Genomic DNA, 26,544 nt, shown 5'->3' on the forward strand with positions numbered 1-26,544 from the left:
AAATAATTTAGAGTCTACTGTCCACGAATTTACGGGAAAGCCCTGTTAATGGCACAATTTCGGATTCCACAGACCTCTAAGTTAGCCAGCGTCATTTTGCTGAAGGAGGGGATGGGTTCTGGACTCCTCGGGGAGGGAGGCTACAGCAGTAGGGTTTCTACCAGTCTCTGATGAAAAATATTGAAGGAGGAGTAAAATGGTCCCAAATTCCCCAGTGTGGTCCTCACTCAAAGTTCTGGTTCCCGGAGACGCACGAGGTGGTGGAGATGGTCCCCTACAATTTGCATTCAAACGCGAACGCGCGCTAGGCGCCTGCTGAAAGCAGAGAACGCCGGTTCCCCAAACTCCGGGCCCGCGCTCGCCCCGAGGCCGCGGGAGCCTAAGGAACCTCCCGGTCAACCCCGCCACGCTAATAGGCGTCGCCGCGAGCCAATGAGTGTGTCGAGAGGCGGGGCCGAGAGACCGAAGGGGCGGGATTTCCCGCCTGACCGCCAGGCTCTAAGGGAGGTCTGCGCGGGCGGGGACGGCGGCCGAGCCTGCGAGAGAGGGTGGGTCGGGGTGGGGACCTGTGGGCGGCTGCCGCGTCTCCTACTGCTGCCCTCCCTCCGCCACGATGCCGGGGATCGACAAGCTGCCCATCGAGGAGACGCTGGAGGACAGCCCGCAGGTGAGGTGCGGGTGGCGGCGGGCAGCGAGGGAAGGAGCGGGGCGGGCCAACCCCAGGCCTGACGTTGCCGCGGTCGCAGGTGCCCGCCCCGGTCCAGGTGGGCGCCGCCGCCCTGTGCCCCCGCCCGCGGCGTGCGCTCCTAGAGCCACCGAGAGGCTGGGCCCTAGTCCGCGGCTCGCGTGGGCCCGCTCTGCTAGGCCGAGAGCCGCGCGCAGGGTCTGGGACGTCTGCGGTCGCCTTCGGTGGTGGGCCCGGCGGTCACGTACGAGCGCGGGGGTTTTTTTGGTTGTTTTTTTGCGGGGGGGGGGGGGGGTTGACGATAGGTCCGTTTTTATCGCTGTGGTCTGATGTGATAAATCTCGATCCTGGAATTTTCTCCCCAGAAACTTCTTCGGAGAAAATGCAGAAGGAGAAAGAACCAGGGTGACTTATTTGATAATTTCTGAGCAAGCTAGGGAAGGAGATGGATAATTTTTCTTGGAGAGATGCTAAGAGACTGTTAACTGGACGGTGTAGCCAGTCATCGGAGAAGCTCGTCTTGGTTCGGTAGCCTCCCCGCCTTGTGTGCCCAGGGTCGTGGCCGTGACTATAGCCGCTGTCACTCGAGCCTTGCACTGCGTGTGATGGACGGCGCCTTCGCGGTTCCAGGACTGCTGTGCCGCTCCTTGCAGACTTGGCCCTAATAAACTCGCCAAAATAAAAGCCTTGTGTTCTGCATTTTGCGCGTTGAGGATAATGCTGGTGTGATTACATTAGCTTGAGACAATCTAGGAAAACAACCATTCGTTATATTTTTAGTACTGAAAAAGGAAATCAGCTATCCGATTTTAAAATCATGGTGGGAGCTGTAACTGACATAGAGAAACCTCATCGTTATGTCTGTCTTACACAATAATTTAAGCTATTTAAGAGCACCTTGATGGTTGAATACCACTTAGAATGAGGAAAATGTTCTGAAATGTTCATTTAGAACTACAGTTGCATGTATTTCATGTGTCTTGGTTTAATAAGGCCTCAAAAGAACAGGAGGAAAGGGTTAGATCCTCTTTCCCTGGGTGGCACGCCTGCCGTGGATTTTGTGCCAAGTTGAAATTGGGCTCTGATTGTGGATTTGATTTGTTTTGGTTTTTTTTTCATGCTGAGAGTTATCTTCACAGGCCAATTGCCTGCTGGTAATGTACTCTTATCAGCCTATACTGATACAAAGAGAAACCCCCATCTTGGCTTATTTGACTGCTAGAATAGCCACTTCAAATTATTAATTTCTGCAGTGTAAAGTTATAAGCTATATTTGTCTCAAACATTTTGCAAAAATTTTGTGGGATGTCTTGGTCAGGTGTACTTTGTCCTTTTACTTTTTTATTATCTAAGACTCAACAGGTTGCCTTATTCTTTTACTTGGCCTGATTTTTATAGCCCATAAAGATGATAAACATCTCAAAATGGTTGTACAGTGCCGTAGCCATGATTTATGAGGAGGATATAATCTCTTGACTCATTTCTTGAACTTTTCACACAGTTAGATTACAACCTGAGCATTAGTTTTCTTTTTTTTTTTTTTTTACAAGAATGTGCTATATTAGTATTAGTTTTAATTTTTACTGAAATACTCACATCGATACTTAATTTTCTAGAAGTAATATCAGTAATCTTGAACTAGATAACGTTTATTTGGGAAGATTAGTTGGGGGCAAATGGGATTTGGAAAGGAATGACACTTGAATGACACTTGGAAGTAATTCTTAGGGAAAATCTGTGGCAGAATGGAAAGCCCTAGGTCTGGTATTCATGATATAATAGTTTTAATCTTCACTGTCACTTAATCCCTTCTGCTTTAGGGAAAATCACTCAACCTCTCTGAACCATCCCTGTTATAGATAGTAAATGTTTTTTATCTTTGTGCCTGGTTATAAAAATAATATTTACTTCAGAGAAATTGGAAGTAGAGAAGGAAAAGCAGTTATGTGCTATGTACTCAACAGCAAACCTTGTTAACAGTTTGCTTTCTTTTTTCTAATTTTTTTCTCTTACATGTTTTAAAGTAATTGAGATGATATTGTGCATACAATTTTTTGGCTTTAATTCAACATTATGGCTTAAGTATCTTTACATATTATTACATTCTGAATAAAAGAATTTAAAGCCTGCGTGTTTCCTTAACTGACTTAACAGTTGTCCTATTGGACTTTTAGAGTTTTTTCCCCAAATTTTGCTTTTCTATATAGAGCTGAGATTCCTGCTTTTGGGCATAAATGTCTGTTTAGGATAGAGTGCAAGAAGCTAAGTAACAAAGGGTATGGAAACTTTTAAAGCTTCTGATATAAGTTTTTATTAGATCATTTGGTCCTAATCATTTTTAAATAGCCTGCCAGTTGCCATGTAAAAAAGTTGGAGCCAAGGAGTCATGAAAGGCTACCCTGAATTACAGTTATTCTTTTTTTAGTTTTGATTTATAGTAACTATTAAATTAGGGAGGAATCTGCAAGTTCAAATCTAACAGATCAAACATTAGCCGTTCTAGAATTATCATGTCTAAACAACACCATTCTGGAAAAGATCATCTATTGAGGCAAAATATCTTAAGACTACACTAGATGCCTTGTTCATCCTTATATATTGTTTTGAAAATCAGAAACAAGATGAAACTTCCTAATTAGTAAGAACAGATATGATCTTTAAAAAATAATTGATTTTCTATGCAGATAAATACCTTATTAATGATTATTCATCCATCTAGAACTGTGAAGACAAACTCCAATCACAAAGGGTGGCTTCTTTGTCATAATGTAAAAAATGTGTCACAGATTATAACACTTTTTTTATCTCTTATCTATTGTAGAGTCTCCTTACAGCTGATGATGTTTTACTTGTAATTGCCTGCCAGTGTACACACTTGGTTCTTTCTGCTAGTGGCATGACTGGCCAAGTGTGACCTCTCAATGTTCAGCCAACAAATCAATTTAACAACAACTTGAAGCATTATCAGTCCTGTCCGTTGTTTAAAAGTATTCCTTTGACACCTTGTTAGATGAAGCAAGTGCCACTGTCTTCTTGCTGAGCCCTGGCTGAGGGGCTTCGCTTATTCTAGCATCGTCCTCATACGCCAAGGTTTCAGGTTCAATCCCCAGTCAGGCACATACAAGAATCAACCAGTGAAGGCATAAATAAATGGAACAACAAATCAGTGTATCTCTCTCCCCAACCCTCCCTCTCCCTTTCTTTCTCTAAAATCAATACATTTTAAAAATATTGCGGAATGGGTATCTGATGGCAATATTTGTAAGAAAATACAGGGTGGGGCAAAAGTAGGTTTACAGTTCTTATGTAAAACACAATAATAATAATACAAGAATTAAATTTTCTTGTATTCACAACTGTAAACCTACTTTTGCTCCATCCTGTATTGGGGACGAAAGTGGAGTGCTTCTAAGTAATATTTGTCATCTCAAGGCACAGAATGATATTGGATGAGAAAACATGGATATTAATAATTCTTGTGTCAAAAAGTGACTCACAAGAGTTGAACTCTGTGAAAAAATTTCAAGATTATATTAAATTTATGCTGCTTGTGTTTTCCTTTTTATGTTTATATGGGCATTATGTATAATTCTGTCTAACAAGATTTCTTGATGCTTTTCTTTTTATATCTTAAAATAGCACTTTGAGAGGTGGGAGTGGGGCACTAGAGCCAGGAAATAAAAAGATTCTGTCAGATCTAAATCTCTGGGGCATGGGGAAGGTGGAGGAGTGAGAATGTGGACTTTGTATACTGGCATAATGATTTCATACTTAAAATAAAACCATATTCACTTAGCTTCCTCTTCTGAAAATAGGAAGCTAAGGAATGAGTTGATTTTTTTTTTTTAAACCAACTTTTTTTTAATTGATTATTTTAGGGAGAGAGAGAAAGATCAATTTGTTGTTCCACTTATTTATGCATTCATTGGCTGATTCTTGTATGTTCCCTGACAGGGGATCAAACCCACAACCTTTGCATATCAGGAAGATGCTCCAGCTGTCTGAGCTACCCTTCTAGGGCCTAAAAACCAACCCTTAAGGTTGAGGCATTAATTAACTATTTTTAGAATAAAAATACAAGGTCATCTTTTTGACTTTAAGCTGCAGTTTTGGTTATAGTTTTTAGTATTTTAATTCTTTCTTGCCTTTGAGATATAAAAAAGTGAGTATACTTTGCCTTGGTATACTGAATTTCCTTATCTCTCATCCTTTTTTATTGACAATTTCAATATTTACCCACAAGTTTTTTCCCTTAAAATGAATATAATGTTTACATGCTCATTGGGAAAAAAAAAGCCTAACGATGTAGAAGTGCATAAAGAAGAAAAATAACACCAAATTTTGCACTCAAAAACATAGTTAATGTTTTATTTTTTTATTAAATATTTTATTGCTGTTCTATTCCAGTTGTCCCAATTTTTCCCCCTTTGCCCTCCTCCATCCCGCCCACACCCCATTCCACAGTCAGCCCTCACCCTGTTGTCCATGTCCATGGGTCATTCATACATGTTCCTTGACTAGTTCCTTCCCCTTCTTTCCACCTATATCCCCCTCTCCCCTCCCCTCTGGTTGCTGTCAGTCTTTTCCTTGTTTCCATGCCTCTGGTACTATTTTGCTCGTTTGTTTGTTTTCTTCATTAGGTTCCTTATAGGTGAGATTATATAGTGTTTGTCTTTCATTACCTGGCTTATTTCACTTAGCATAATATTCACTGGTTCTATCCATGCTGTTAAGCAAGATTGGAGTTCCTTCTTTCTTTCTGCTGTATGGTATTCCATTGTATAAATGTACCACAGTCTTTTGATCCACTCATTTACTGATGGGCACTTAGGCTGTTTCCAGCACTTGGCAATTGTAGATAACGTTCCTCTGAACATTTGGGTGCATACGTTCTTTTGAATTGGTATGTCAGCATTCTTAGGGTATAATCCCAGCAGTGGAATTACTGGGTCGAATGGCAGTTCCATTTTTAGTTTTTTGAGGAAATTCCGTACTGTTTTCCACAGTGGCTGCACCAGTCTGCATTCCCACCAACCGAGCACTAAGTTTCTCTTTTTTCCACATCCTCACCAGCACTTGTTTGTTGATTTATTAATGATGGCCATTTTGACCAGTGTGAGGTGGTATCTCATTGTGGTTTTAATTTACAACTCTCTGATAGCTAGTAATGTTGAGCATCTTTTCATATATCTATGGGCCCTCTGTATATCCTCCTTGGAGAAGTGTCTGTTCAGGTCCATAGTTAATGTTTTATAGGCCATGTTGGAGAGAGGCACTATGATATCATTTCTGGATTAGGATGGGGAGGTATTTGGCATACTAAGTTATCCCAAAATAAGACATTTAAAATATTTATACATGGAATACTATTAATCTTGCCTTGAATATTTCTGTTGATTTGTTTTAGTTTAACTACAGACTTTTTACTTCATAAAATATATCTTTGTTGTTTCTTCTAAAATTCATGTGTTGTATTTGGAAAATCCCTCTGTTATAATGAAGTGAAATTGAGAACAAAGAATCCCAACATCTTAGTATTACTATCAAAAGAGAAAATATATTAAAACTCAGATTAATTAGAGCTCTAATATTCTATAATTTTCCCTTCCTTTAGGAAAAAATTCCATGTGATTTATATAATGATTAATATAAACTCATTGCTTTTATTTTATACAGACAAGGTCTTTACTGGGTGTATTTGAAGAAGATGCTACAGCTATTTCCAACTATATGAACCAGTTGTATCAAGCTATGCATCGGATTTATGATGCACAGGTAAAAAGTTAAAGGGTGACTCCTTGCTTTTTAAAAATGAATCTTTAGTCCTGGCTCAGTTGTGTGGAGCATCATCCTGTGCACCAGAGGGTTGAGAGTTCAATTCCCAGTCAGGGCACCTGCCTAGGTCAGGGCACATGCCTAGTTTGTGGGTTGATCCTGTCAGGCCATGGTTGGCATGCATATGGGAGGCTGCTGATTGATGTTTCTCTCTCACATCAGATTTCTTTCTTTCTCTTTCTCTCCCCCTTCCTCTCTCTAACATCAATGAACATATTTATATTAAGGAAAAAAAATGAATCTTTAAGCCCACGAGGACAGAGAAGTGTTTATCTTTATCTTGTTTAGTGGTGCCTAGCCCTGACCTGGGCTCATAGTAATAAATAGTTGTTGAACGGGTGAATGAACATTAAGTATTTTGTATTATAGAGCTCACATTTCAATTACTAATGTATGGTTTGTAGTACCACAAAAGTTATGAAGATTGAAGCATCCTACCCTTCCTCCCCAAACCCAGTAAAGACTTTCTTAATTGAAACTTACTGATAATGACTTTTGCCTAAAATTTGTCTGAAAACCCTATGTTGGCACCAATTTTTCCTAACCATGCTTTTAATCTTATGGAATATTTCCTCCTCTTTTTGAGCAGAGAATTTGCAAGTAATTTCCCTTTATCTAGTTAATAGAAGGTGATAAAAATTAGATGTAGCTGTGGGACACAGGAGATGAATTTAAGAAAATAGAAATGACTAGATTTTTCTGTTGAACAGGAATAAGATTTGAGGCCTTGTTTATGAAACTTAATTATAAGCCGTAACAACAACCTTTCTTCTATAATAAACTTTCTTTGGGATTAATTAAGTATACTTATTTTTTTCCCCCTTCTAATTTTCTCTCCTTTCTGGACTCACATTTTCATTATGTACTTAAAAGTTGTTGTGATAGGTTTTTTTTCCTTCTGATTGGTCTCTCAGATTTGATTTCTGACCACAGATTGAGATGTAAAAGAAATTTTTTTTTTTGTCATTATAGTCATCACTGAAAAAAAAAACAACCTTTAAATTAAAAAATGTTTCCTTCATATGGCTCTGTTGCTATATTTTATGACTGAGTGGACCACATTTTGGTTCTATGTTATTAAATGCTTATCATGGTCTAGTATCAGCATCTAGAAAAAGAAAGTTGTCAATATAGAATCTCTTAAGATTTTGTTAAGATATGTACAGTTTACTTCCAGCTTTAAAGCTTTAACAATATTTATTTTAATGCTTAGTTTTTATTAGTTAAAAACAAATACACTTGGAACACCCCGGAATTCCTTGATGGTATATATTTCATGGTTTGCGTATCCCTTTAAAGCACTTTGATGATAATTCCATTTCCCTTGATTAGTGAGGGATTTAGAGAACTTGTACAGTGTTTATGTTAAGTGATAAATAAAAGTGGTGTAGGTATCTTCAACTAAAACTTTTTCTTATCAGTAATACTGGGTTAATTTGAATTAATCTTTTTCGTAGAATGAGTTAAGTGCAGCAACACACCTGACTTCAAAACTTTTAAAAGAATATGAAAAACAGGTACTGTATATGAAAGTTTTAAAAGCATAATTTAAACTATGCATTGATATAGTATCTATATAGTTAAGTACAATTTCTCAAGAATCTTAAGCTTTTTTGAATTCATGAAAATTAATTTTGATATGTCATTGAAATTCCATTATAGCACTTACATCTAATTTTAATGATTTAATATTAGATACAGAGGTTATATAATTTACCTCTCTTCTTTTTACAAGTGAAGAAACTGATGCTTTCCTAAGTTACACAGCTGGTTATTGGAGGAATTAGAGCTGAACACCAAATCTTTGAACTCCTAGTATGGTGTGCATTTCTATATACCATGTTAATTGGTTGCTTAGCAACATTTTAATTAATATTTACTAATTATATGAATTATACTATTTTATTAAAATAATATTTTTAGAGCTTATTCAAAATTTTAGAAGTTTTCTGAAGTTATATGAGGATTTGAAATTATAATGTCACTCACAAAAGACATAGAGCATTGACCCTTTACCTCATCTCTGTTTCTCACCTTTCAGCGTTTTCCATTGGGGGGTGATGATGAAGTTATGAGCTCTACTTTGCAACAGTTTTCAAAAGTTATAGATGAGGTAAGTGCTTATTTTATTTTGCTTGAATAAGTCATCCTATTATTAAGTTACTCAAGTTGTTTAGCTTTTTGGGGAACTTTTATTATGATTATATGAGTAGTTTCTATTAATAAAAGATTACTACTATTTAAGACCTTATTTCAACATCTTGGTGGTTGTCTTGTGAAAAAAATACTTTCTTTGTCTCATTAAAACAAATTGTTTTCAAACAAACTTACAGATATGCTCTCCTGGTACATGTAACAGTCAGTTGTTCACTGTCCTATTTGATTTATCAGGGGATAAAAGAGTTCAACTGTGAGCTATACCTAGGCTCTTTATGGTTTCCCTTTTTTTCTGTCAGGCAACATTTTACATTGAGTTCATTAATCTTTCCATTCCAGACAGCCAATATCAACCTTTAATTTCTCTAGTTTCAGAACAAATCACTAAAAACAGACCTTTCCTACTAGGAAAGGTGGGGAGAGAAGTTTGGAGACTCTATAACTATTCTCTGCTGGTTCAGTGAAAGCTCTTCTTTTCACAGGCACCATTAGATAGTTCTGTCTATTTTAGTCTCATAAGCGGAAAAATAATTTTTTGAAATATTTTAATAATTTATTATAGCAAAATACTGTCCAGCAGATCAATATAAATACTTACAGGAAATGGAATTTTTTTATTTTGGTAAAATATACATAACATAAAATTTACCACTGGTGACATTTAGTACATTCACAGTGTTATGCAACCATCAGCACTTACGTTTTAGAATACTTTTATCATCATCCCAAAGGAAACCCTCTGCCCGTTAAGTAGTCACTTCTTATTTGTCCCTCCCCTCAGCTTCTGGCAATCATAAATCTGCTTTCTGTTTGTGTGGATTTGCCTATTTTGAGTATTTCTTATAAATGGACTGATACAATCTGTGGGTGTTTATGTCTCTGCTTTTACTTAGCAAAATGTTTTCAGGGTTCATCTATGTTGTAGCATGAATAAGATTTCATTCCTGTTTTGGCTAAACAAAATTCCACTGTATGAATACTACATTTTACTTATCTATATATCAGTTGGTGGACATTTGGGTTGTTTTCCACCTTTTGGCTAATGCAAATAGTATTCAGTGGGCATTCATGCACAAGTTTTTGGGGTTTTTTGAACACCAGTTTTCAATTCTTTTGAGTGTATACCTTGGAGTGGGATTGTTGGGTCATATGGTAATTTTATGTTCACCGTGTTGAGGTACCAACAAACTGTTTCCAACAGCTTCTTTTTTCTATTCCCAGCAGAAATGTAAGAGGGTTCAAACTTCTCCATATTCTTACCAACACTTGTTATTTTCATTTATTTTTTTATTGTAGCCATCGAACTGGGTGTGAAGTAGAATCTCATCATAGTTTTGATGTACATTTTCCTGATGGCTGATGATATTGAGCACCTTTTCCTGTGCCAATTGGCCATTTGTGAATCTTTGATGAAGTATCTGTTAAGACCTTTGTCCATTTTTTAATTAGGTTATTTTTCTGTTATTACTGAGTTTAAGGTTTCTTTATTCTAGATACAATTTCCTTATTAGATATATGATTGGGAAATATTTTCTCCCAATCTGTAGATTGTCTTTTTATTTATTTATTTATTAAAAAATTTTTATTTTTAAATCATGTTTATTATAGTTGTCTCAATTTTTCCCTCTTTGCCCTCCCCACCCATCTCACCCCGCCCCCCTCTCCCACAGTCAGTTCCCACACTGTTGTCCATGCCCATGGGTCAATCCCATGTTCTCTTTTTAGTTCCTTTTCCTTCTTTCCACCATTGTCCTCCATCCCCTTTCCCTTCCTCTCTGGTCGCTTTCAGTCTGCTCCATGTTTCCTTGCTTGTGGTTTATCTTGTTCGTTAGTTTATTTTATTGAATAGATTCCACTTACAGGTGAAATCATATGGTATTAGTCTTTCACTGACTGGCTTATTTCACTTAGCATAATATTCTTCAGTTCCATCCATGTTGTTGCAAAAGGTAGGAGTTCCTTCTCTCTTTATTTTTTTAATGCAGATTGATTTTATCTATTTATTTTTAATGTCAAGATCCTTTATAAAATATTAAAAAATTTAAATCCCTTATAAAGTTTAAGCAATAAAAACAACATAAAACCAGCACAGAAATAATGAAGTAGGTCAAAGAAATAAAATGAGCATTCTGGAAACAAATGTATATATCTTAACAATGTAATATATGATTAAGTTGATATTTCAAATAAATGGGGAAAATAAGGCTTATTTAACAAATAAGGTGTGTGGACCACTGTTACTTGAAATAAAACAAATAGCCCTATTTCACACATTATACAAAAAATATTCAGGTGAGTTAAAAATCATATGTAAATTCTAAGGAGTTTTAGGAGAAAATACAAAATAATATTTTTCTTACTCTGAAGTAACATATTCAAACCCAGAAGCTATAAAGTAAGATACTGACAATATGACCATATTATATTTAAGACTGTATAGTAATATACATATTAAAAAAAGTTAAAGAACAGTGATAGAATAGGAAAGTATTGGCAACACATCTAAAAAAGGGTTAAAGCTTTGTGTTTTGTTTTTTTTTTAGGAAAATAATTCTATAAACACTCAAAAAATGGATAAAGAATACCAGAAAGTCAGCTAAAGCTTTTTTAAAAATAATAAATATAGGCAAGAAATACACAAAAACAGGTTTAGTTTCAACCAATAATAAAAGTAACACTTCAAATAACACATCATTGTCACAATCAGATTAAGTATTAAAAATATTGGTAATGTCAAGTATTGGTGACCGTGAAAGGAACTGGGTATTCACAGACTCTTTTTCTTCATCCTCTTAAAGAGGTCCCTTTTGCATATCTTGCTATGCTGGTTTGGTTGTAGCCTTCTTTTGTCTGGGAAACTCCTTATTTCGCCTTCCATTTTAATTGAGAGCCTTGCTAGGTTGAGCAGTCTTGGTTGCAGGCCTTTGCTTTTTGAGAAATCAGCTGCTAGCCGTATGGGGGCTCCCTTATAGGTTACTTACACATTTCTCCCTCACTTCCTTTAGGATTCTCTGTTTGTCTTTGATATTTGCCATTTTAACGATGATGTGTCTTGGAGTGGGCCTCATTGGGTTCCTCTCGAATGGGACTTTCTGTGCTTCCTGGACTTGCGTGACTTTTTCTCCCCTCCAATTAGGGAAGTTTTCCATCGTGACTTTTTCAAACAGGTTCTCTATCCCTTCCTCCTTCTCTTCACCTTCTGGTATCCCTGTTATACGGATATGATTCTGTTTCAGGTCATCCTGCGTTTCCCTATGCGCCTCTTCAATCTTTTTGAGTCTTTTTTCATTTTCTTGCTCTTTCTGGGAGCTTTTTTCTACCTTGTCCTCCAGCTCGCTGATTCGATCCTCTGCTTTATCTAGCCTTCTTTGGATTCCTTCTACTGTGTTCTTCAATTTAGAAATTGTACTCTTCATTTCCTCTTGTCTCTTACTGGTAGTTTCCATGTCCTTTTTCATGCTGATATAGTTTGCAGTAAGTTCCTCATAGTTTCCCTGGAGTATTTTGTAGTTCTCTCTGAGCTCACTGAGCTCATTGAGTATCCTTAGAACTTAGAACCATTGTTTCGAACTCAGTATCTGATAGTTTACTGGCCTCTTTCATTTAGTTCTGTTTCTGAGGATTCCTCCTTTGCCTTTGACTGGGGGGTGTTTCATTGTCTTCCCATTACTTGTGAGACTCTTCTTTTTTGCTTCTGCTTCTTAAATTGATCTGTCTTGATTTCCGGACTTTGTGGTGTGAACTTCCATGGTAGGAGACCGCTGTTCTTTCTTTCTGGATCTGCCTCTGATGATGTCAGATGTTGACCCTGTCTGACCTTAAGCAGTCTGTTTGAGACTTTCAGGAATCTACCCTCTGTGTCTGTCTCCTTCAGTTGTTAATATAGTCACTCTGCACTCAGTAGGCCAGCTTAGAGACACCACAGGGCGGTGCAGATCCCTCCTGGGGGCGGGGTTATTGGGTCCTCTCATGCTGCTGCCACTCAGAGGTTGGTCTTCCTGAGCCAGGTGGCTGCTGCTGAATAGGGGAGGGATCAGCACTGGGATCCCGTCTGATACTCTCTCTGTTTTCTCCCAAAAGCCTTTGTCTCCACTCTCTCCTCAAGTGTCTCTAGACCGCTCTGCACCCCCGTTAGCCAGGGATCTACTATCTGGGGCTACTATCTGTATTCAGCAGGGCTGAGTCCCTCCTGGGGGCAGGACTATTGTGTCCTCTCACTTTGTTGCCACTCAGGGGAGTGGTCTGCCTGAGCAAGATGAGTGCTGCTGCATGGGGAATGAGTCAGCACCAGGATCCTTCCGACTCTTCTCTCAATTCTCTCTCTAGTCTCTCCTCAGACATCTCTAGCCCACTCTGCCCCTTCCTTTGCCAGAGACCAGGGTAAATGGCTGCAAATAAAAATATGCATTGGCCCCTTAAACGACTCTTTTGTGTCTCTAGTGCCTGTCTCTGGCAGAGAGCAACCCTGCCGTTTTTTGCAGCTGGCTGTTAATGTGTACTTTTTGGGCTCTGGTGGTGTAGGCTGGAGATCCCTGCTTATGGTTTAGACCCTGCTCTTCTCAGGGGGACCCAATTGGCCGTTCCATTATTCTTCAGGTGCTGCTCTGCATGGGCACCCCGCCCTCCTTCTCGGGTCTCTACCACACTCCTTACCAGTTAGGTTGTACTAAAGCTGATTCTTCTGTCTGTCCGAGGTTATAAGGCTCCTCTCTCACTGTTGTTCAGTTGTTTGTTCCAGTTGATTTATCCACCTTTAGTTGTAATTCTCGGTTGGTCCAATGAGGAGGTCAGTGTGACCTCCACTCACTCCTCTGCCATTTTAAAGAGTTTATTCATTTTTTTAGAGAGAGGGGAAGGAAGGGAAAGAGGGAAAGAAACACTGATCAGTTGCTCCTCACACACCCCCAGCCAGGGACCTGGCGCACAATCCTGGCATGTGCACTGATCAGGACTTGAACCTGAGACCCTCCAGTTCATAGGCTGATGCTCAACCCACTGAGCCACACCAGCCAGGGCTGTATTGTCTTTTTACTTTATTTATTTATTGGTTGATTTTAGAGAGATAGAGGAAGAGAGAGAAACATTAATTTGTTGTTCCACTTATTTATGTGTTTATTGGTTGCTTCTTGTATTTGCCCTGAGTGGAGATTGAACCTGCAACCTTGGCTTATTGGGATGATGCTCTAACCAACTGTGCTACCTGGCTAGGGCCTTACTTTCTTGATAGTATCCTTTGGTGCACAAAAGTTACAATTTGATGACGTTCAATTTATAATTTCTTTTATTGCTTGTGTATTTGGTGTTATATCTGAGAAATCACTGCCAAATCCAAGGTTATCCTGTGTTTTCTTCTAAGACTTTTAAATGGAATTTTTTGACTGTGTATTTTTAATTATATCACAATATTTTTGTTCTTATTATGAACTTTTTTACTAGATTAATTTACGTAACACTGGTTAAATGTTTCTGTTATTTGGCCTTTTTGGTTTTTCTTTTACTAGCTTAGCTCTTGCCATGCAGTACTCTCGACACAGCTTGCTGATGCCATGATGTTCCCCATTACCCAGTTTAAAGAAAGAGATCTGAAAGGTACTAAATCAAGCTCTGTTTACTTTCATAGTTGTCAGAACATCAATGCCTGTAAAATACATATTACTTTATATCTTAACCATTTCTGAATACAGTTTGTGCCACTTTTACTTAAATTAGTTACTAAACATTTATAGGAGCTCCTTCAAGACATTTAACTAGATCCCAAGGAATACCAATATGAATAAGATGTCAATTCACTTGAGAAAGCCTAGAGAAGGATATAGGTTGGTTAAACAGATAATTACCATATACTGTCTCAATTAGGGAACGAGCAAGGTGTTGTGAGGTATCAGAGGATGGTGTCAGAAAGGCTTCATCAAGGGTGTGATGTGAGCATTGAACAATGAAAAGGAGTTTGCCAGGAGAAAAGAGTCATTATTTTACTAGAGGGACTAGGAAGCATAAAAGTATGGATTGTAGAAATACATGGTTTGTTTTGAGAATGACAAGAAATTCAGTGTGGCTGCAATGTTGAACGTATTGGGTATGGCAGGAGACAAATCTAGAAATAGATTAGTTGGGACTAGATTATGCTGAAGATGTTTGACTTGAGTTTATAAGCAAAGAGAAGCTAATGGAGGTCTTTAAGAAGTAGAAAGACATCCTTTTTTTGGAGGATGGAATAGAGTGGATTTGATGTCTAGGAGAATGGATTAGGAAGTTGTGAGAGTCCAGTGAGGTGTGACAAAGGCCTGAACTGAGACAGTGACAAAGGAGATGTAGACATGTTTTTGGGCTAGAATGGCAGGAGGTAAGAGTACTGGCACATCCAGCAACCCATGACTTAGTTGTTTGTGGTGGGTTTTTTCCCCCCATTTAGCATTATTCAGTGATGAAATGAGAGTTTTACAGAATTGGCTCTGTTTTCCCATGTCACAGTCTTAGAAAATTATACAGACTTATTTATAAAATATGTAAATAGAATAAAACATTGAACTAATGTTACCAGTGGATGGTAAAGTATTTAAATTGTAATGGAATAAAAACAAGTGTATTTTAGAGATGGAGTTTTATTTGTGGTGGTAATCCTCAAGAATGGTCATTTCAAGGTCAAGAAACAAGATCTCTTCTCAATCTATAGGGACTGAATGTCATAATCTTACTATTAAAATGTTCTTTGCTTCTCATTTAGCATTTGAACTTATTCGCGTCGATATCAAAAAATGAATTAATTTATATTCTGGTACTAAGGATATTTGTATATCTTAGGATTTGCAGTGGTTTAAAATTTTTTTTTTGTGCCACATTACTAATTGTGGCAAGTAGATTTTCTCAAGGTGTTACTGTTTCTAATGATAGTAAATGTTCCATTGACTAGCTGAAATACAGAATAGTGTTTTCACTTTGCATGTTGAGGTATGAAATGTTTTTTGGAGTTTTTATAGCTTAAATGACAATTACTGTTTTCTAAACAGAATTTAAGATATTTCATAAATATGCTACACTGAAATTATTCTTGAACTTTTCCAGAAATATTGACATTAAAGGAAGTGTTTCAGATTGCAAGTAATGGTAAGCTCCTAATACTTTACACAGTTATTTCTTTTAATAATGCGTTTTTTAAAAAATTAACACAGATCTGTGGCCAGATTCCATGCAATAGTTGAAAAAAAATGAACCCAATTAAAAGTTTAAATGAACATTATTTAAGTCAGCATTGTTATTTAAGTTGCATTGTTTAGACTACAGAAAAATTTAAAGGAAAATTAAATCATATCTTGTGATTTTTCTATGTTCATAATACCTAAAGAGATGATACAATATTTTCCCTGCCTTGTTTTCCTATATATTCCAAGTTTTCTTTAATGAGCATGTGCTATTTTTATACTAAAAACACTTCTCTATACTTTTAGTAAATTACAGTTTCCTTTGAATTAAATGTTACTAGCAATTTAATAAGTAGACACATGCTTTAGGGGAAATTTGGATAGGGGAACATTTAGCTGGATTAATCATATGGCAAGGAATTCTTACCTTGCTTTAGTACATTTTTTAAAAGCTCTACATATGAAGACCATTTAAAGCATTTATAAATTTTGCAAAGTCCTGTTTTATTGTTGTTAATAATCATTTCTGTTTTCCAGATCACGATGCTGCAATTAACAGATATAGCCGATTGTCAAAAAAAAGAGAAAATGACAAGGTATGATACATACTTAACTCCTTCAGTATGGCAATTAACAACTATTTCATTAGCTGGTCTAGTTTTTCCTGTTTAAAAACAGTAGCCAGCATTTATTTTGTATGTTTTGCTGTATTTCCTGTAGTTTATCTTTTTTAATTTATACTTACTAATTTTAGAGAGAGAAGAAGCGAGGAGAGACAGAAAGAGAGAGAGAGAGAGAATTTGTTGTTCCATTTATTTATGCATGCATTGGTTATTTCTTGTCTGTGCTCTGAGCAGAGATGGAACCCTCAGCCTTGGCATATCAGGATGACTCTTTCACCAGCGGAGCTACCTGGCCAGGACTCCCCTTAGTTTAGTCTTTTTTCCTAATTATTTCAAAGCTTTTTTGATAATTGTTAATTATCAAACAATTCGTGATTGACTCTTTTAAACAAAATACTTTTCTGCTGACAAAATTTTATGAGTAAACATAACTATTTCAAAAAATAATTGATGTCCAATATATAACATTGTCTCCTTTTGCTTTATATTTTGATAACATTGCATTTGTTCTGTTATTTGACCCCGTATGTATTCAGAAGTGTCTTCTGAGATACAGTAGTTATGCATACATAATTCAGTGAAATTCTGTTATGAGGACCTTCCAATTTACAGGGGAAAAATACAGAAATTTTTTTATTCTTCTTCAGGGAGTCAAATCCAGAAATATTACACTATATTTGAGGACAAATGCATTTGAGTAAAGAACAAATAGCAATATTAACAAGTTCATTTAGATGCTCCTTAAGGCCATTTCTCTCTCAGTGCCTAATTCAAGGCTTGCTGAGTAGGCCACCACTAGATGCCTGTGTGTGAGGTGATCTCTGTGCCTGGGAGTTGGTGTCTGTAGTCTTGGTTGCAGGTATGGATAGGCACACAGTGACCACGTGTGGGAATCTGTGCTTGGGTAGGATTTACTGTGCAGCAGCTATTGTGACATAATAAAGGGAACATTTCTCACATGAAGTTCAGTTCAAAGATCTGCTTTTCATTTCTAATTTTAGTCCACTGATTACTTGATGGTATAAATATTAATAAATATATTTTGAGATCTGTATTACTTTGTTACTTTGCTTTAGAGAAGTAGTTAAAAGCTCTAGGTATGAATTTTGGTATATTAATAAGTATTTTTAAAAACATCTTTCACCAATTTCATTCCATTTAAAAATTTAATTGAGCCCTAGCTGGTGTGGCTCAGTGGATTGAGTGCTGGCCTGCAAACCAGAGTTGCCGGTTCGATTCTCAGTCAGGGTACATGCCTGGGTTGTGGGCCAGGTCCCCAGTAGGGAGCACACAAGAGGAAACCTCACGTTGATGTTTTTCTCCCTCTCTTTCTCCTCCCTTCCTCTCTGTCTAAAAAAATAAATAAAATCTTTCAAAGATAATAAATAAGTAAAAACATAATTGAGCCTTGGCCAGTATGGCTTAATTGGTTGGAGTGTTGCCTGTGCACCAAAAGGTTGGAAATTTGATTCCTGGTCAGGACACATACTAGGTTGCAGATTTGATCTCTGGTGGGGCATGTTTGGGAGACAACAAATCAATGTTTCTTTCACATCTATGTTTTTTTCTCTCTCTCCCTTCCTCACTCTCTAATATCAATAAACATATTAAAAAATTTTTTAAAATTAATTAAACATCTACTGTATGTTGGCAACCATGGAGAAACAATGTGAATAGGCTCCACTCCTGCCCTCAAGGAGTGGGTAAACCACATTTCTCGAAGACTTCCTGTGTGAAAGCATACAACTGGACTAGATGCCAGAGTAGAAGGATGAAGAGAATGCTTGTATCCTGAATTAAGTGTAGTAATGGAATACCTAACAAAGTGCTGGGAGAGCACAGAAAGTGCAGCAGTCAACTTTGGTGAACTGGGAAAGCTTACACTTGTAGGAGGAGATATTTGCATTAAGATAAGTGGACTTCTCAGGTTTGGGACTGGGGAGAGGGCATTCCTGGAGAACAAATAGCTTTTGTAGAAGTAAGCGGTAGAGTCTGAAGAGTGTTAAGGTTTAAGAGCACTGGATTGCTTGGGGACAAATCTCACCTCTGTCACATGTTTGCTGAGGTCATACACTGGTTAGTTTCAAGCCTTTGTTTCTCTATCAAACAAACAAATTCCTTGATTAAGATGAAAAGAGATAATGCCTGCAGAGTACCTGGCTTATAGCAAGTTTTCATTAAACTCTAGCAATAATTATGATAATGGAAAGATAATCTTTGCAGTGTGTTGGGAGCATAGGACGTATTTGGGTAGGTATTGCAGAGATGACAAGCAAGTAGTGGTTTGGGGCCAGATTACTATGTTAATGACTTTGAAATTTGTGTTAGAGGGTGTTGGCAGCCACCAAAGGACTCTAAGTGGGTGAATAACTATGCAGTTGTCCTACAGATAAAATACTAAATGGGAATGTGAAGGGGACCACTGGAGGGAATCCAATGAAAAGTTACCAGAATAGTTTACAAAGACATTAGGAGAGTTTCAGCTAAGGTTGTTATTGAAAGTGGAGAGGAAGGAATACTATTGGAAGGTATTTCATAAGTAGAATTGATAGGACTTATGTTAGGAGGAGGAATCAAAAATAAGTCCCAGACAAATACCATATGATTTTATTCATGTGGAATCTAATGAACAAGTGGAACTAACAATCAAAATAGAGACAGACTCTGGGGGAGGGTTAGGGGTGGAGGGATCAAACAAAAAAGAAACAACTAATAGACATGTACAGCAGTGCTGGTGACTGGGAGGAAGATGGGTCGGGGGAGGTGGAAGAGGGTATATGAGGGAGAAATTGTAATGAAAAAATACAATAAAAAAAAACTACTTAAAAAAGTCCTAGAATTCTCAGATGATAGGATGGATTTTGGAATCATTAAGAAAGCTGAAAAACAAAAGAGAGGAGCAGATTTTGTGGGGAAGATGCTGTCTTTAGTTTTGTATATTTCCAGCACATCCTCCTGCCGCATACATACATACATAAAGAGCCCAGGTAGATATGTGCTTCCTTTGACACTTGTGAGAGTGATGGGCAGGAGATAAAAATTTCCAAGTCATTGGTGTATGGAATATTTTTTGTATTTAGTATTTTACATTCTGAAGCAAAGAAGAAGAGGGAAGAGCCTGTTACATATTACATAATAGGTGCTCAGTAAATATTTGTTGTCTGAATACAAGAACTTAAGGCAGCACACATTTTAAGTATGGGTGAAGGAAAACAAGCAAGTATAAGAGAGGAGGAACAGTAGGAAGGAACCAGCAGCAGACAGTGGTATGCTGTGAACTGACAAAGTAAAAGACTAATGGCTAAGCTAATACCAAACAAGTCTGTCCTTCCTCTGGGTGGTAGACTTTCTCTGCGATGCTTAGTTTATTATTGTACTATTCTTAGTTATATGCAGAATTCTGCTTTTAATGTATTTTAAAATTAAGTGGTTGGTAGTAAAACAAAAAAACTATCTTAGCCAATATTTTGCAGGATTTCAAATACCTAAGAAAATAGAAACCTATGCACAATTGCTGGTGATATACCTCTTTCCTTGTGTGGGCTCTTCTTAACAGCCGCTACTTCAAAATGAAATAAATAATAGTATTTTTAATATTTCACTTAAAGGTGAAGTATGAAGTAACAGAAGATGTCTACACTTCCAGAAAAAAACAACACCAAACCATGATGCATTATTTTTGTGCATTAAATACTCTTCAGTACAAGAAGAAAATAGCATTGTTAGAACCTCTACTTGGGTACATGCAAGCTCAGGTGAATGCCACACTGTGTTTTGGATTATAACTGCCCTAAAATCTTTATATTAAAGTATGATATTTGTGTTAAATATAAAGAGATTGTATTACAAACTAAGATCAAAATACAATTTTGTGCCTGTATTTTAAGAAGTAATTTAAAATGTCATCAGAATGTTATTTTGAGGAAATTAGGGAAAATGGTTTTCTTTGTAGATGATTTCAGATATTTTATGGTAAATGAAACCATTTATCTTGTATTTAGATCTTGTCCATCACTGTTGGGGACAGGGAACATAAAGCTAAATGAATGGTGAAATTAACCTGTTGCTAGAGCTTCTACTCACTCTTGCTTCATAATAGATTCAATAGAGAAGTTCGAATTTGTGTTATGTTGCTTGTATACTTCCTGAGTTAAAAATACTGATGAACTCCAAAGTGTCCCAAGAGGTGTACAACTGTAAGGGGGCTGGAAAATTAAATTTGCAAAATATGAGATGGCAGTCCCCTAAAAATGAGAGTTTAAAGAGATTTGAATATTCCATCAAGTATGACTACTATTATTCCTCAGATATAAAACTTTTAGTGTTAAACATGCAATAGGCCCTGGCTGGGATGGCTCAGTGGATTGAGCATGGGCCTGCAAACCAAAGGATTGCCAGTTCAATTCCCAGTCAGGGCACATATCTGGGTTGTGGTCCAGGTCCCCAGTAGGGGGCTCTCGAGACACAACCACACATTGATGTTTCTCTCCCTCTCTTTCTTCCCCCTTCCCCTCTCTCTAAAACTAGATAAAATATTAAAAAAAAAACAAAAACATGAAATAGTTTATCCATGTGATTTACTTGAAATGGTTTAAGATTTATTTTCCAGTTAAAAAAAATTGCTTACCATATGCGTGTATTAATATATAAAAGGACGTACAGAAAAGTTTAACTTCAGTTTCTTTAGTGGCCTCATGCCCAGAAGAAATCATTATAAACTGCAACCTATTTTTACACAGATGGAAATACTCCTTTGTTTTTTTACTTATCCATGTGTCTTGGACTTTGTTATATGATTCACTTAAAGTACTTTGTGTATGTCATTGTTTCTGTGTCCAACCTCCCACTCTCATACCCTCTTGCCTCAGATAAGTTTCTTTAAGATGGGTTCTGAAAACCTCAATGAACAACTGGAAGAATTCTTAACTAATATTGGAACAAGTGTACAAAAGTAAGTATTTTCTTCCTTAAAATTAAAAATGAAGTTATGTGAATGATAAATTAACAGCTAATTGTCATAATCTAAAAATATTTACTATTTAATTTTCTGAGGGGCTGTTTTCCCTGCCATGGGAGTGTTTCTCACATGTCTCATGACACTTCTTGTTTTTTTCAAATATCTTTTCCACAGAATCTGAACTCTGAATTTCATAACACTCAAATCTGATCGTATTTTATTGATTCTAAACTAGGTTTTATGTGTTACTATAACAGATACATCATAATAATAATTTATGTTAATTAACATCATGATTACAATTTTGGGGGATAGATGGGAGATTACTAAATAAATCTTGTTTTCCAAGCCTTGAAAGCTTAGAGAGAGAAAGCAGTTCTAATGAGGTTCAAAACTCTGAGCAGTGGTGTTCAATCTGAGATACAGGGTGAGATGAAAATGATTGTTGTTTTAAAGGCACAGAATAGTTTGAAACTTTCTCTAAAGTCAAGCATTGAATGTGGCTTCATAGATTTTGAATTTAGTATTGTTTCCAAAATATCTAAGTTTTAAATAAAATGTAAAGCTATTTTATGGCATGTTCTTGTTACTTTAACCACTGTTTGCTCTTTAAGAAAATGTATACAACAAATAACAGATAAACATGAATGGTAAGGAGTCCTTCATCTGTTGTGGTTGGTTAGTAAATAACCTGTTCTCTGTGTTAGTGTTCGCAGGGAAATGGACAGTGATGTAGAGACCATGCAGCAGACAATAGAGGATTTGGAAGTAGCCAGTGACCCTTTATATGTGCCTGACCCAGATCCAATGAAATTTCCTGTTAATCGAAATTTAACCCGAAAGGCTGGATACCTTAATGCGAGGAAGTAAGAAAGCTGTTGTTATTTTCATATATTGTATATCATTTAAGGTATTGGCAAGGGAATATAATATATAATTGATACTGTCTGACAAATTGTTTTGTTTTTACTAAAGGTTGAATCTTTTTAGTTAATGATAATAGTATTTATGTGAACTTTTTGACTTATTGAGTACATGAATAATTTTCAAAAGTAACAAATCGTTTAGATATTTGTTGAATAATTTAGAATTTTTTTAAAAAGTGAAATCAATTTGAGTTTAAATAAATCTGGCTTAACATGAATGCTATTAAATGTTATTTAACATACTTTAATATATGTAATTACACCGTCAAGTCAGATTTTAGTTTTCACCTGAAGATAGGATAAAGCATGTTAACCGTAGGAGTAAATTAAATTCTTTCGTTTTGAATTTACATCCTTGAAAAGTTGAACTATATTTTATGCAGCATCATTATAACAGTTGCAATTTGATAATTTCCAGACTTGTTTTAGAAATATACACACACACACATAGTCAGCATATGTGAATTTATTTTAGAGATGAAAAGATGATATTTATATTTTCTAGACACCTTGGCGCCTTTTGCAAGCTGGTTCTTTGTGATGTGCTTTATCTTGTGTTGGGCTTATAATGAAATTTCTTGTGGGTTATTAAAGAGTGAATGCACTTTTCTTCATTTAGTAAAACAGGTTTGGTGTCATCTACCTGGGACAGACAGTTTTACTTCACTCAGGGTGGAAATCTAATGAGTCAGGCCCGTGGGGATGTAGCAGGAGGCTTGGCCATGGACATAGACAACTGTTCAGTAATGGCTGTGGACTGTGAAGACAGGCGGTACTGTTTTCAGATCACCTCTTTTGATGGAAAAAAGTAAGTATTTTTCCTAATATTAATAAAGTCTGTAATATTTTAAGCTACTGAAATACAGGATAATTTCTATTCATTCATTTTATAGATATTTTAGGCTTATTATTTATCAAGATAATTTTCTTGTAGATGTGAGTTGAACTTTCTGGCCTGGTTAAATGATGTCTTAATATTTTAAAGTTATCAAAGTGAGGTCATTTGGTAAAGACCTGTGATTTCATGTTGAGACTGGTCACTGAAAATCCTGCAGAGTGTGCAGAAGGCAACGTAAGTTAGCGCAAAGAGCCCCAACCTTAGGGTCAGGAAGTTCACATTCTGGACCCATTACTTACTGTGTGGTCTCAGATAAGTTACATAACTTCTGAGCTCCATCTTTGTACACGTAAAATTGAGAGGGAGGTCATAATCCCTACTTTGTAAATGGTTAAGGAAAAATCAAAAGCTGCCATATATAATGTGCCTCACAAGTACAAATACTAGGTGCTAACAGTAATGTTATTTTTAGGTGTTAATCAAATATTTCTGATCAAATTATTTAGTCCATTAATTTTTTTTATATATTCAAGTAAATCAGTGAAATAAAATGAGCATTCTAGAAAAAAACATATGTATCTAACATCGTAATATATGATAAAATTGATATTTCAAATCAATGGGGAATAAGGCTTATCCAACAAATAAGGTACATGGACCTCTGTTACTTGAAATAAAACAAATAGCCCTATTTCACACATTATACAAAAAATTTTCAGGTCAGTTAAAAATCAATATGTAAAATCTAAGGAGTTTTAAGAGAAAATATAAAATAATATTTTTCTTGCCTGGAGAAAAATATTCAAATCTAGAAGCTATAAAGTAAAATATTAACATGACTCTATTAAACATTTAAGACTATACAGTAATATAAAAAAAGGTAAAGGACAAGGAAAAAATAGGAAAGTATTTGCAACACATCTAAAACATGGTTAATAGTTTTTTTAACAGAAAATATTCTATATTTAATCAAAAAATGGATGAAGAATACCAAAAAGTCATTTAAAGCCTTTTTAAAAATAATAAATATAGGCAAGAAATACACAAAAACAGGTTTAGTTTCAACCAATAATAAAGTAACACTTCAAATAACACATCATTGTCACAATCAGATTAAGTATTAAAAATATTGGTAATGTCAAGTATTGGTGACCGTGAAAGGAACTGGGTATTCACAGACTCTTTCTTCATCTTCTTAAAGCAGTCCCTTTTGCATATCTTGCTATGCTGGTTTGGTTGTAGCCTTCTTTTGTCTGGGAAACTCCTTATTTCGCCTTCCATTTTAATTGAGAGCCTTGCTAGGTTGAGCAGTCTTGGTTGCAGGCCTTTGCTTTTTGAGAAATCAGCTGCTAGCCGTATGGGGGCTCCCTTATAGGTTACTTACACATTTCTCCCTCACTTCCTTTAGGATTCTCTGTTTGTCTTTGATATTTGCCATTTTAACGATGATGTGTCTTGGAGTGGGCCTCATTGGGTTCCTCTCGAATGGGACTTTCTGTGCTTCCTGGACTTGCGTGACTTTTTCTCCCCTCCAATTAGGGAAGTTTTCCATCGTGACTTTTTCAAACAGGTTCTCTATCCCTTCCTCCTTCTCTTCACCTTCTGGTATCCCTGTTATACGGATATGATTCTGTTTCAGGTCATCCTGCGTTTCCCTATGCGCCTCTTCAATCTTTTTGAGTCTTTTTTCATTTTCTTGCTCTTTCTGGGAGCTTTTTTCTACCTTGTCCTCCAGCTCGCTGATTCGATCCTCTGCTTTATCTAGCCTTCTTTGGATTCCTTCTACTGTGTTCTTCAATTTAGAAATTGTACTCTTCATTTCCTCTTGTCTCTTACTGGTAGTTTCTATGTCCTTTTTCATGCTGATATAGTTTGCAGTAAGTTCCCCATAGTTTCCCTGGAGTATTTTGTAGTTCTCTCTGAGCTCACTGAGCTCATTGAGTATCCTTAGAACTTAGAACCATTGTTTCGAACTCAGTATCTGATAGTTTACTGGCCTCTTTCATTTAGTTCTGTTTCTGAGGATTCCTCCTTTGCCTTTGACTGGGGGGTGTTTCATTGTCTTCCCATTACTTGTGAGACTCTTCTTTTTTGCTTCTGCTTCTTAAATTGATCTGTCTTGATTTCCGGACTTTGTGGTGTGAACTTCCATGGTAGGAGACCGCTGTTCTTTCTTTCTGGATCTGCCTCTGATGATGTCAGATGTTGACCCTGTCTGACCTTAAGCAGTCTGTTTGAGACTTTCAGGAATCTACCCTCTGTGTCTGTCTCCTTCAGTTGTTAATATAGTCACTCTGCACTCAGTAGGCCAGCTTAGAGACACCACAGGGCGGTGCAGATCCCTCCTGGGGGCGGGGTTATTGGGTCCTCTCATGCTGCTGCCACTCAGAGGTTGGTCTTCCTGAGCCAGGTGGCTGCTGCTGAATAGGGGAGGGATCAGCACTGGGATCCCGTCTGATACTCTCTCTGTTTTCTCCCAAAAGCCTTTGTCTCCACTCTCTCCTCAAGTGTCTCTAGACCGCTCTGCGCCCCCGTTAGCCAGGGGTCTACTATCTGGGGCTGCCACTCTCTTCTGCAGTCAGGCCAAGTACCACCGGGCCAGGGCAGAGTCCCTCTTGGGGGTGGGGCTGCTGTGTCCTCTCATGCTATGGACGCTCAGGGGAGTGGTCTGCCTGAGCAAGATGGCTACTGCTGCATGGAAGATGAGTCAGTACCGGGATCCCAGCCGACCACTCCCTCGGTTCTCTCCCCAAAGCCTCCTTCCCCAGTCTCTCCTCAGATATCTCTAGCCCACTCTTCCCCTTCCTTTGCCGAAGACCAGGGTAAGTAGCTGCAAATAAAAATTTATGTGTTGGCCCTTTAAACGGCTCTTTGTGTCTCCATCCTCCTGTCTCTTGGCAGAGAGCAACTCTGCTGCTTTTTGCTGCTGGCTGTTATTTGTGTACTTTTTGGGCTCTGGTGTTGTAGGCTGGAGATCCCCACTTATGGTTTAGGCTCCACTCTTCTCAGGGGGATCTAACTGGCCATTTCAATATCCTTCCGGTGCTGCTGTCCATGGGTGCCCTGCCTATCTTCTTAAGTCTCTACCACACTCCTTACCCGTTAGGTTGTGCTAAAGCTGACTCTTCTGTGTGTCCGAGGTTATAGGGCTCCTCTCACGCTATTGTTCAGTTGTTTGTACCACGTGATTTTTCCACAATTTAGTTGTAATTCCAGGTTGGTCCAGTGAGGAGGTCAGTGTGACTTCCATTCACACCTCTGCCATGTGGATTCTCCCTTAGTCCATTAATGTTTATATTCTGTTTAAAAAATTTTCTATTATCTTTGCATTAAATGAGAATCCTTAGAACAAATTTTCGAAAAGCACAGAAAAACATACAAAAG

General features: G+C 37.2%; 1 protein-coding gene across 3 annotated transcripts in view; it reads left to right on the top strand.

The window, feature by feature from the left end:
* The first annotated feature begins 556 nt into the window (after positions 1–556).
* Positions 557–26,544, top strand: part of APPL1 (adaptor protein, phosphotyrosine interacting with PH domain and leucine zipper 1) — a 40,233-nt gene continuing 14,245 nt past the window's right edge. For 2 of the 3 annotated variants that reach the window (XM_054595239.1, XM_054595241.1), the window contains exons 1-11: positions 557–667; positions 6,362–6,460; positions 7,978–8,037; positions 8,562–8,633; positions 14,179–14,266; positions 15,740–15,781; positions 16,354–16,412; positions 20,048–20,194; positions 21,308–21,390; positions 22,104–22,262; positions 22,942–23,130. In XM_054595239.1, coding sequence (XP_054451214.1) covers positions 614–667; positions 6,362–6,460; positions 7,978–8,037; positions 8,562–8,633; positions 14,179–14,266; positions 15,740–15,781; positions 16,354–16,412; positions 20,048–20,194; positions 21,308–21,390; positions 22,104–22,262; positions 22,942–23,130 — 1,052 coding nt within the window. In that variant the 5' untranslated portion in view covers positions 557–613. The remainder of the gene's footprint in view (positions 668–6,361; positions 6,461–7,977; positions 8,038–8,561; positions 8,634–14,178; positions 14,267–15,739; positions 15,782–16,353; positions 16,413–20,047; positions 20,195–21,307; positions 21,391–22,103; positions 22,263–22,941; positions 23,131–26,544) is intronic. The other variant, XM_054595240.1, reaches the window with a different exon arrangement.

This window comes from Pteronotus mesoamericanus, unplaced genomic scaffold, assembly GCF_021234165.1.
Source record: "Pteronotus mesoamericanus isolate MK-2021 breed Mesoamerican mustached bat unplaced genomic scaffold, CSHL_Meso_final scaffold_54, whole genome shotgun sequence".
NCBI lineage: Eukaryota > Metazoa > Chordata > Mammalia > Chiroptera > Mormoopidae > Pteronotus > Pteronotus mesoamericanus.